At 42.3% G+C, this 12,789-nt stretch overlaps 1 protein-coding gene across 1 annotated transcript in view; it reads left to right on the top strand.

The window, feature by feature from the left end:
* The window catches only part of aig1 (androgen-induced 1 (H. sapiens)), a 21,258-nt gene extending 12,046 nt beyond the window's left edge, over positions 1 to 9,212 (top strand). The window contains exons 4-6 of the mRNA XM_037751163.1: positions 5,740 to 5,855; positions 6,290 to 6,459; positions 8,729 to 9,212. Coding sequence (XP_037607091.1) covers positions 5,740 to 5,855; positions 6,290 to 6,459; positions 8,729 to 8,748 — 306 coding nt within the window. The 3' untranslated portion in view covers positions 8,749 to 9,212. The remainder of the gene's footprint in view (positions 1 to 5,739; positions 5,856 to 6,289; positions 6,460 to 8,728) is intronic.
* Positions 9,213 to 12,789: the final 3,577 nt, after the last annotated feature.

Here is a 12,789-nt window from a genome sequence, read left to right as displayed (position 1 = left end):
ATCTTGGGCTGTGTGATTGTATGACAGTTGAATGGAGTTGATGTTTAATAATGTAATTAAACAAATGCAGTAATTATAATAAATTATTTTTTTTGGCATAATTAGGATTGATAAAATGATATTGGTTAAAATAGTTTTCTTTACCGGGTTACCAGCATCTAAAGCTCCTTTTCTACTGGACTGAAAACATCCACCAACATCTGTTATGTCTTCAGCATTCATTCCTGAATTCCTAATGCAGTACCTGTGAGGGTTTCTGATCAATATCTGTCATTGTTTTGTGTTGTTAATTGATTTACAATAATAAATATATACATACATTTACATAAAGCAGCAGATTAGTCCACTCCCATGTTGATAAGAGGATTAAATACTGGACTAATCTCCCTTAAAGGGCCTGTATGTAAGAATCCTAAATGTCTTGTTAACAGCTTCACCTGTAATGTAATGTTAGCTGACCAGACCAAGGTGAATACAGTCAGCTGATCGCTGCCTTTGATTTGCCGTCTATGAGGAAGTGGGTTTAATCTAATGTCCGACACGCTGTAGCTCTCCACGCCGACCGACTGATAACGCTGTCAGCTGTGTGTTTAAATCAGACGCTGAGATCATCAGGAAATGTTCCAGCACTTTGTCTGTAAATATGCAAAACGTCCTCGTGAAGCTTCCTGCTGCCGGAGCACAGAGCGGAGGGGAGGGGCGGCGGCGTTGAGGGGCGGCGGCGTTGAGGGTAGGGGAGGGGCGGCGGCGTTGAGGGGAGGGGAGGGGCGGCGGCGTTCAGGGTAGGGGAGAGGCGGCGGCGTTGAGGGGAGGGGAGGGGCGGCGGCGTTGAGGGGAGGGACGGTGTCGTGAAAGGAGGGGCGGCGGCGTTGAGGGGAGGGGAGAGGGCATTGAGGGGAGGGGCGGTGGCGTGCGTTCAGATCATTCCCACAACACTGATTTAAGTGAAACAGACAGAGACAGTGTGTGTGTGTGTGTGTGTGTGTGTGTGTGTGTGTGAGTCTCTTCTCATACTCCAGAAGATGATGTAATATCTGAGTGGTTGCTATGGCGGCGTCGCCAAGGACCAAAACAACCACCAACGGCTTTGTGTGTGTGTGTGTGTGTGTGTGTGTGTGTATATATATGAGACACAGAAAACGTGAGGAAGTGTGCGTGAGTGTGTTTTTGAGACATTGTGTTTGTGTGTGCGTGTGTGTGCGTGTGTGTGTCTGTGTGTGTGAGTTCAGCCTGGTTGTAAATATTTAGCGGTATTCATGGTATCACTGTTGTTTGTCTATACCGGCTGCCACGGCAACCATGTGGCCATTCCCATCGGAGGAGAGAGAGGGAGAGAGTGAGAGAGAGAGAGTGAGAGAGAGAGAGAGAGAGATAGAGAGAGAGAGAGAGAGAGAGTGAGAGAGAGAGAGAGAGAGAGAGAGAGATTGATTTCACAGATGTGTTATTGATCTGTTATCATCTATAATCCTGATATTTAATGTCTTCTCTCTGTGGAGGTGAAGAACTTGTGTAGTTGTGTTTGTGATGACGGTAACGTTGGTAACGTTGACCTTCATGTCAGGAAGAAACACTGGGAGAGAACCATCAACATCAACTCACAGTTTTTCCTGCAGAGATGAATTTTTGTGATAAAAACTGATTAGAATGTAGAATAAAAACATGAACATCAACTTAAATACGACGTCTTTGACTTCCAGCAGTCGACTCCCCCCCTCATGCACCGTCCCTGTATGTTTCCCACATGCAGCTGGCGCTGGATGAACCAGCTGAGCTGCGTTGTTCCGACTGGGCCTGAACGCTCCGCTGTGAGTGCTGACGGTTAACGAGACGGGCGCCGGTCTGATGGGCACCTGTAGCTCGCAGCGGCATGACAGCTCCCTAAAAGTGAAGCCAAAACATCTGGATCTCTCCCTGGTAGCTGGCTGCTCGTTTAGGCGCCGCTTGATTTGATACACAGCCGCATTTTAAACGTCAATATTGCAGCCAGTTATGTTCATTTAATTGTGGGAAATCGGGATTGTGATTAATAATCAATTAATTGTGGAACCCTGCGAGAGAGAGCAAAGACAGACGACAGCTAGTTGACAGACTGCGACCAATATACGAGCAAGAGGGTCAAAGTTCAAGGCGCTTTGTTATGACAAAGTAGTATGTCCCAATTGTCCCTAGTTTTTGTAAAACAGCGCCCCCGCTGGCGCATCAGTAACAGTTCAGGCGAAGAGTGGTACTGCAGCCCGGGAGACGACGAGAGGCTTCCAAAACAAAAACCCACAAATCGATAATCGACTCAACTCACGGCTCGTATTAAAACACGGTCGTTCTTTAACTATCGGCACTAATAAAACGGGGTGTCGGACCGTTTTTAACGGCGGGGGTGTCGCGATTCCTTTCTAGTATCGGTATACCGTGCAACACTAGCAGGGAGGAGGTCAGGACTTTCACCAGGAGACCAGCGTTCATGTCCCGTGTGACACCAGAAGTCAACTTTGATTTATTTTTCACGTAACACACTGCTAAGTAACACTACTTTAGTAGTTTCTTTTCCTAAACCTAACTAAGTCGTTTTATTACCTAAACCTAAGGAAGTTGTTTCCTGTGAAGACGGAAGTTTATTTTGAAAAGACTGTATGCATGTAACGAGTGGAAATGGACACGTGTTGCTGGACATTCGTAGGAAAACAAATGGAAACGAAAAGGAGGAATAACTTTTCCGTAGGACATCATATGAACTGTTTGAGGATAAGCTGCTGAAAGCGGCGCGTTGAAAAGCGAAGTTCAGCTCTGTTCTCAGAACGGTCCCGTTTCTCATCCCTCTGTTTGCAGGCCTGAGAGGGTCGATAGGGTCGGTCTAGTCAATGAAGCTGGTTTGAAGTTCAGCGTTAGTGCTTTGCTCAAGAGCAGCTCACCAGCGTGTCGTGATGGAGGAGAGAATGATTGTGATTCTCTGTCAGTCTGTTTGAGTTTGGTGTACAGTAGAAGTCTTTCAGGTCACATCCTCAGCTTCTGAAATCCGTCCCAGAGTGAATCTATTTCCATCGTTTTCAGTTGTTTGTTGGACTCTGTGAAGACGTTTGACCCCCGTGACCCCCGCCCTCGGCCGTGTGACCCCACCCACCCCCAGCTGTGTGTCTCTGCGTGAAATGGTTTGTCCCGTTTTTAGCCTACAGACCGCAGGATCGAACCACCGAAGAGGGGGGATTTTCCACAGAGGCAGAAAGCTGGCTGCTCCAACGAAACCGCAAACCTCGAGGAGGGGGGGGGAGACAGAGACAGAGACAGAGAGAGAGAGAGAGAGAGAGAGGACAACAAAGAGAGAGACCTAGAAACTAAAATAGAGAGAGAGGGACAGCGAGTATAAAGAGAGTATTATTTACGAGCCGTGAGTCCTCTCAACAGAGACTAAACTTAAACACGACCAAGACGCTGGAATTCCACTGAGGAACTCTGGGTAAAAAGTGCAGCGTCAGGACAGTGTGTGTGTGTGTGTGTGTGTGTGTGTGTGTGTGTGTGTGTGTGTGTGTGTGTGCGTGCGTGCGTGTGTGTGGAGTATAATGATGGGAGGGAAACCTAGTATTTAAGACCCCAGGAGAGAGAGAGAGAGAGAGAGAGAGAGAGATGTTGTTAGTTTGCACATAGTTGGCATCTTCAGTCTGACCTTCTTCATCCTCAGGACGGAAATCAGAGAAGCCGATTGGTTCAAAGTCGGTATACGAAGTACACTTTAACATGTCATGCTGAAATATATTCATATTCAGAGTTTCCCTTCAGATTTATAGTCTCCTTCTAAAACCAGAAACTTCAGCTACGCTCCAAATCTCAAACTTTACCTTTAGTACGTACTGCAGCTACTCCTACAAAGTACTGCAGCTACTCCTACAAAGTACTGCAGCTACTCCTACAAAGTACTGCAGCTACTCCTACAAAGTACTGCAGCTACTCCTACAAAGTACTGCAGCTACTACTACAAAGTACTGCAGCTACTACTACAAAGTACTGCAGCTACTCCTACAAAGTACTGCAGCTACTCCTACAAAGTACTGCAGCTACTCCTACAAAGTACTGCAGCTACTACTACAAAGTACTGCAGCTACTCCTACAAAGTACTGCAGCTACTACTACAAAGTACTGCAGCTACTCCTACAAAGTACTGCAGCTACTCCTACAAAGTACTGCAGCTACTCCTACAAAGTACTGCAGCTACTCCTACAAAGTACTGCAGCTACTCCTACAAAGTACTGCAGCTACTCCTACAAAGTACTGCAGCTACTCCTACAAAGTACTGCAGCTACTACTACAAAGTACTGCAGCTACTCCTACAAAGTACTGCAGCTACTCCTACAAAGTACTGCAGCTACTCCTACAAAGTACTGCAGCTACTCCTACAAAGTACTGCAGCTACTCCTACAAAGTACTGCAGCTACTACTACAAAGTACTGCAGCTACTCCTACAAAGTACTGCAGCTACTCCTACAAAGTACTGCAGCTACTCCTACAAAGTACTGCAGCTACTACTACAAAGTACTGCAAGTACTACTACAAAGTACTGCAGCTACTCCTACAAAGTACTGCAGCTACTACTACAAAGTACTGCAGCTACTCCTACAAAGTACTGCAGCTACTCCTACAAAGTACTGCAGCTACTACTACAAAGTACTGCAAGTACTACTACAAAGTACTGCAGCTACTCCTACAAAGTACTGCAGCTACTACTACAAAGTACTGCAGCTACTCCTACAAAGTACTGCAGCTACTCCTACAAAGTACTGCAGCTACTCCTACAAAGTACTGCAGCTACTACTACAAAGTACTGCAGCTACTCCTACAAAGTACTGTTGCAGATACTACTTTGTCATAGCATAGCACCTTGACCTTTGACCCTCTTGCTCGTATATTCGTCTCAGTCTTCAGCTAGCTGTCGTCTGTCTTTGCTCTCTCTCTCGTAGCGCTGCACAGTTAATTGAATATTTTTTGTATTTAGTATTTTATTGATTTTTGAACATTGTCACATTTTGGTCCACAAATCAAGCTCCTATATGCAAAATAATATTAATATAAAAAAAATTATAAATTAATAAATAAAAAACATAAATCAATACATTTAAAAAAAATAATATCTACAAAATCCTAGTATGCAACTAAAATGCAAAAAATAAAAATGAAGAAATAAATTAGAAAAGACAAATCAAATACATATATATAATCTGATTTACAAGCATCCAATCAGTTTTCAGACATCACATAGAGAGTGTGTGTGATGGTGTGTGCTTTGCTTCACGGTCTGTCCACATGAGAAATGTATTCAAAGCAGTCTCCCCACTTCGCCACTGATTTCTCTGTCCTGTCCTTCATATGAGAAACATCATCATCACCTTCTAACCATCAATGTGGGAATAATGAACAGATGGAGGAAGAATCCCAGTTGTTGTTGTTCTCGCCGTGACGTAACACACACACACACACACACACACACACACACACACACACACACACACACACACACACTGATGTACAGCTGTGCTCCTCAGAGTGCATGTGAGGTAAAAGGTCTGAACTGTGCTGAGATGTTAACAGCAGCCTGGTGAGAGTCTGTAGTTTGTGTGTGAGTGCCTCCTGGTGGACACACAGAGTAGTTCATGTGAAGGCTTAGAGTGTATTTACAGATCTATTCTTCTCTCTCCGTCTGTCCGTCTCTCTCTCTCTCTCTCTCTCTCTCTCTCTCTCTCTCTCTCTCTCTCTCAGCACACCACCGTTCTTCCCTTCATCATCATCGAGATGCGGACCACCCGCCATCGGTACCCCAGCAGGTCGTGGGGTGTGGCCGCCGTGTGCTGCTTTGGCGTGGGATACATCCTCTGGTACCTGCTGCTTCCTGTTTCCACCACACACACATCCAGTTCATGGTTAAAGGGACCGTTCTCAGTGTGGTTGTATGAGTTGTACTCCTCCATAGTCAGTGTATTCCTCCAGTAGATGGAGTTCTGAGTAAAGTAATGTCCTGCTGTGGACGCTGGCAGCAGCTAAACACATTTTAGACACCTAAAAGAATCAATATCAGTTTAAGTTTACACTTTATTTAGAGTATTCTCACCCCTTCACCTCGCTGTCAGACAGACTATCTGACTATCTACGCTCTCTTCAAAGCCACCAGACTCCATTAAAGAAAACAGTGATGTAACCTCTAAATCCAGAATCTAATCCTGAGTTTAAAACACTTTAGTCTTTACTACTAACCCTGATGAAACATGTCCTCTGATGATGCGTGTCTCCTGTGTCCCGGGTCCCCGTCCAGGACGTGTTGGGTGCACCAGGTGACGGGTGTTTGGGTCTACCCGGTGCTGGAGCGCATCACGCCGCTGGCTCGGGTCGTCTTCTTCAGCGTGATGACGGCGGTGATCTGTGTTTTCTACACGCTCGGAGAAATCCTCAACAGCTACATCTGGGACGCAATACCAACTACAGGTACACACAATATACTACAGGTACACAATATATACTACAGGTACACACAATATACTACAGGTACACACAATATATACTACAGGTACACACAATATACTACAGGTACACACAATATATACTACAGGTACACACAATATACTACAGGTACACACAATATATACTACAGGTACACAATATATACTACAGGTACACACAATATACTACAGGTACACACAATATACTACAGGTACACAATATATACTACAGGTACACACAATATATACTACAGGTACACAATATATACTACAGGTACACACAATATACTACAGGTACACAATATATACTACAGGTACACACAATATACTACAGGTACACACAATATATACTACAGGTACACAATATATACTACAGGTACACACAATATACTACAGGTACACACAATATATACTACAGGTACACAATATATACTACAGGTACACACAATATACTACAGGTACACAATATATACTACAGGTACACAATACCAACTACAGGTACACACAATATTCTACAGGTACACAATATATACTACAGGTACACAATATATACTACAGGTACACAATACCAACTACAGGTACACACAATATACTACAGGTACACAATATATACTACAGGTACACAGAGTACACACAGGAGAAATCCTCAACAGCTACATCTGGGACGCAGTACCAACTACAGGTACACAATATACTACAGGTACACAATATATACTACAGGTTCACAATATATACTACAGGTACACACAATATATACTACAGGTTCACAATATATACTACAGGTACACACAATATATACTACAGGTACACAATATATACTACAGGTACACAATATATACTACAGGTACACACAGTATACTACAGGTACACAAAGAAACATGTTATATTAAAATGTAATTGTAAATCTGATGATAGGAGATGTTGAGCGTATCGTCCAGCTCTACTAACGGTCTAACGGTGTCGTCCTCTCTCATTCTGAAGAGCTCAGAATCCACCAAAACATCTGGAACAGACAGCGGCGGCAGATTTCACTCTGCTGTTAGAACATATCTATTATATATTATATCATGTTCTCAGATCTGGTGGTCTGAAACGGGATGAAAAGCAGAAACAGATTAAACATCTGCAGACCAGATAGACTTCCTGTTTCACCTCAGAAAGACTTCCAGTTTTACCCCAGAAAGACTTCCAGTTTTACCTCAGAAAGACTTCCAGTTTTACCCCAGAAGGACTTCCAGTTTTACCTCAGAAAGACTTCCAGTTTTACCTCAGAAAGACTTCCAGTTTTACCTCAGAAAGACTTCCAGTTTTACATCAGAAATAGTTCCTGTTTTAACCCAGAAAGACTTCCAGTTTTACCTCAGAAAGACTTCCAGTTTTACCCCAGAAGGACTTCCAGTTTTACCTCAGAAAGACTTCCAGTTTTACCTCAGAAATACTTCCAGTTTTACCTCAGAAATAGTTCCTGTTTTAACCCAGAAAGACTTCCTGTTTTACCTCAGAAAGACTTCCAGTTTTACCCCAGAAAGACTTCCAGTTTTACCCCAGAAAGACTTCCAGTTTTACCTCAGAAAGACTTCCAGTTTTACCCCAGAAAGACTTCCAGTTTTACCACAGAAAGACTTCCAGTTTTACCTCAGAAAGACTTCCTGTTTTACCTCAGAAAGACTTCCAGTTTTACCCCAGAAAGACTTCCAGTTTTACCTCAGAAAGACTTCCAGTTTTACCTCAGAAAGACTTCCAGTTTTACCCCAGAAAGACTTCCAGTTTTACCTCAGAAAGACTTCCAGTTTTACCCCAGAAAGACTTCCAGTTTTACCTCAGAAAGACTTCCTGTTTTACCCCAGAAAGACTTCCAGTTTTACCTCAGAAAGACTTCCTGTTTTACCTCAGAAAGACTTCCTGTTTTACCTCAGAAATAGTTCCTGTTTTAACCCAGAAAGACTTCCTGTTTTACCTCAGAAAGACTTCCAGTTTTACCCCAGAAAGACTTCCAGTTTTACCTCAGAAAGACTTCCAGTTTTACCCCAGAAAGACTTCCAGTTTTACCTCAGAAAGACTTCCAGTTTTACCCCAGAAAGACTTCCAGTTTTACCACAGAAAGACTTCCAGTTTTACCTCAGAAAGACTTCCAGTTTTACCTCAGAAAGACTTCCAGTTTTACCCTAGAAAGACTTCCTGTTTCACCTCCACAGCTGCTGACTTCTCTCTCTCTCTCTTTCTCTCTTTCTCTCCTGTTTGTCTCTTTCTCTCAGAAAAGGTCAAAGGTGAGTGACCTCCTCTGGACGGGGGGGGGGGGTTGAAGTCGACCTTGGTGGGACAGAAGAGGACAAGTCGCGCCCCCCCCCCCCGACCCACCAGGACAGCACAAGAACAGAAAACAGCCGACCTCTCCGGACCGCTCACCTTTGGACTATATACAGTATATATATATATATATATATATATACACCCAATAACAATACCAATAACAATAAGATAGGAACATCATCAGCTAATGTAAATACGGAGGAGAAGATGACGAATGCCGGCGAATCAGAACTCATCTTTTGTTTTTTAATTTATTTGTTTTTCAGTGGCAGAAACTAAGAAACCGTCTAACGCACAAACATCTACTCATCTACTCATAACAACATCAATAACGTGTTGATCATCATTATTACTATTCATCTTATGAGTCACACCACCTGTATGGAAGAAACTAGATGTTGGTTCAAAATCAATAAAGCTTCAGTGGAACATGTTTCCTGTCCAGTCTGGATCCCGACCGATCGAGTCCGTGGTGGGTTTCGATTGGACGAGACGGGACGCCGCAGCACCTGGTGAAGAGTCTCAGGTAAGACGAGCAAACTCACCTTTGGTGATAGATATACACTTAACAGACATGTATTCATTAAAGAACACCTCTAGGTGACCTGCATCTGGGAACACCTCAGACCTCAGAGCTCAGAGCTCAGAGCTCAGAGCTCAGAGCTCAGAGCTCAGAGCTCAGAGCTGCTCCTGCAGGAGTCTGTGCTTTATTTTATTTTATTTAGTTTACTTTCATTAAAACTCTTTTTTTACTTATGTTTTCATTATGAAGCCACCTGTGAGGTTTGTTTCTCTGGGTCTATACCTCTGTATTATGTGGTTGTGAACTGTTCTCAGCTGAAATCTGGTGAATCGGTACTGACACAGAGTTCATGTTTCATAGATAGATGGATAGATAGATGGAAGGAAGGAAGGGACAAAATGGGATGAGGAAGACTGGGGAAGGAAGGAAAAAAGATGAAGGACGGAGAGAGGGAAGAAGTAAAAGTATAATAATATAAAATAGTATAAAATAATATGAACACAAGATGGACCACTGGATGATGGAAAGGAAGTAGTAGAAAAACAGTTCAAATAAAAAAAAGGAATCAAGGAATCAAGAGAAATTGTGAAACAAAAACAACCTGATAGGATTGAACCGCTGAGAAAAAGGTGTAGAAAGAGAGGAAATAAAAAGGAGTAAAGGAAAAGAAGAAATAGGAGGGAGAGGGAAGATGTAAAAGAAAAACAATATGAAGGAAATAAGGAGGAAGGAACGATGAATAAAGAAGGGCAGGAGGAAACGGGGGAGGAAGGAAGGAAGGAAGGAAGGACGTTGTCAGCCACTAAAAGAAGGAAGTAGAGAAAAGAGAACTGAAACTAAAGAGAGAGAGAGAGAATGTGTTTCTTTTTCTCCAGGTAATAAACAGGAACAGATCATAAAATGTAATGTAGAGAAATCTATCCATAGAATACACAATATAAAGAATATTAGAATACACTATAAATATACAGACTACTACAACTAGCATAACAACAATCTAAATTATAAACATAGAATAACCCACATTATATTATATTATATTATATATACAAAGCAATGTTTAGTTCTTTAATAATATATAAATAATAATAATAATAATAATTGAGGTAGTGAAATCTCTCCGAGCGGTGAACAGGGAGAGGACATGTCTTTTTATAATTTCACCAACGCAGCCTGACTGCTTTTAACCAGATCTCCGTCGCCATGGAAACCCCAAACTTCAAACACAGTTCAGTAGATGAACTGAGCTGAACAGCACTCACACATTAATAATCACATGAATCACATGAATCACATGAATCTCTCTAGTGAGGGACTGGTAGCTGCTTCTCTGTCTGAACACAGCAGAGCAGAATAACATGGAGACCGGTGGCGTCCAGGTGTTGTCCAGGTGTGAACGCAAACAGCAATGCAAAGACAGGAAGTGAGTGTTTGATTGGTCCCCCAGCGCTGAGCAGACGGGTGGAGCAACACCAACACCACCTCAGTTTCCTTTTTCTTTAAAGGTTAAACCACAAAACACATCATCACTTCCTGTCAACACAAACCACACTGAAATAATACATAATAATAATATGAATGTTCCTGCATCTTCTACACAACATGACGTCTCACATTACACCAGCTGTGTGTGTTTAAACGTGTGTGTTTGTGTGTGTGTCTGACTGTCAGCTAGGAGACGAGAGTTTGACACAACAACACAGTTCATTAGCGGTTAGCAGCTAACTGTGTGTGTGTGTGTGTGTGTGTGTGTGTGTGTGTGTCGTCTCTTCATTAACACGTCAACTCCTCCGCTTTGAGGTGACACATTAAAACATGCAGGAATATTCTGCTCTGCATTAATTAGCATAAATTTACATGTTAACGAGCCGAGAGGAGCCGACAGGAGCTGAGAGGAGCTGGACCGCTGAACGAGCTTCAGTCACAATAAAACACCACTTTTATATCTGTGATGATAATATATGATTATATATGTATATATATATATAGATATATATATAAAAAAATATATATATCTATAAATAGATATATATATAAATATATATATTTATATATATGAAAAAAAAAAAAATATATATATATATATATAATATATATATCTATATCTGATGATAATATCTGTGATTGAAGCGTCCTCAGGACATGAGGAGGAGGAGTAGAAAGTGTTCATGTGAGATGGTTGTGGTGACGGCATGTGATCCGTTCTGGTGAAGACGTTTCTATGTGATGAACTCGTGTTTATTTTGGCGGGGTGATGAATGTTCATGTTTTTCTGTATAAAAGAGGAAGTACAGAAGATAAAGTATAGCATGTGTTAAAGGAAGTTAAACTGATACGATGAAACATTATAGAAATGGAAGGAAGGAAGAGGGGAAGATATGTTTATGATGGGAGAATGAAAGAACAAAAGAAGGTCAAATGAAGCTACTGAACCACTGAGGTAGGAAAGGAAACAGGAAAGAGGGAAGGATACAAGATGAAAGAAGGAAGGAGGGTGGGAGAGGGGAAGTAAAGTAAGAAACTGAAAGGTGAGATAGTAAAACAGGAAGAAGGAAGGACAATACCAGAAAGGGAGGAGTGGGGGGTGAAGAAAAACTGAAGGAAAGAAGGAAGGAAGGAAAGGGGATGAGAAATGAAGGAAGACTGGGGGAAGCAAGGAAATAAGATGAAGGAAGGAAGGAGGGAAGAAAGGAGAGAGGGAAGAAGTAAAAGCATACTAAACATAAGATGGACAACTGGATGATGGAAAGAAAGAAGAACAGAAGAATAAACTAGTAGTCGAAGAAAACAGGTCAAATAAAGAAGAAATATAATAAAGAAAAGAGGAAGTATAAAACAGGTAAAAAAAGTGAAGGAAGGAATCAACGAGAGAAACTGAAACAAATAAACCACTGAGAAAAGAAAGGAAACCAAAAGAGGGTGAAGGAAGAGAAGAAACAGGAAGATGTAAAAGATAAACAATGAGAAGGAAATAAGGAGGAAGGAAGGATGAACACAGAGGACGGAAGGAAGGAAGTGGTGGGGTTAAGGAAGGAAGGAAGGAAGGAAGGAAGGAAGGAAGGAAGTGGTGGGGGAAGGAAGGAAGGAAGGATGTTGTTGGCCACTAAAAGAAGGAAGGAAGTGAAACTAAAGAGAGAGAGAGAAGAGAGAAAGAGAGAGAGCGACAAAATGAGTTTAAAATCATTTCTTCGCTCTGCTGGAGAAACACCTGAAACACACACAACTACACAACTACACAATTAAACGCACACACACACAGTCCCTCAGCACACTCTGACACTCAGACACACACACACACCTCCTCCATCTGCAGATACTGTGAACACACACACACACACACACACACACACACACACAGTGTGTCTGACAGGAAGTGAAACGACAGAAAGAGTCTGAGTTGTGTCAGCGTGTCTCTGTGTGTGCGTGTGTTTGTATGTGTGCATGCATGTGTGTATGTGTGCGTGCGTGTGTGTGTGTGTGTGT

This window comes from Sebastes umbrosus, chromosome 18 (assembly GCF_015220745.1).
Source record: "Sebastes umbrosus isolate fSebUmb1 chromosome 18, fSebUmb1.pri, whole genome shotgun sequence".
Lineage (NCBI taxonomy): Eukaryota > Metazoa > Chordata > Actinopteri > Perciformes > Sebastidae > Sebastes > Sebastes umbrosus.
The sequence above is the reverse complement of the archived record's forward strand: the minus strand, read 5'-3'. Positions and strand labels throughout refer to the sequence as shown.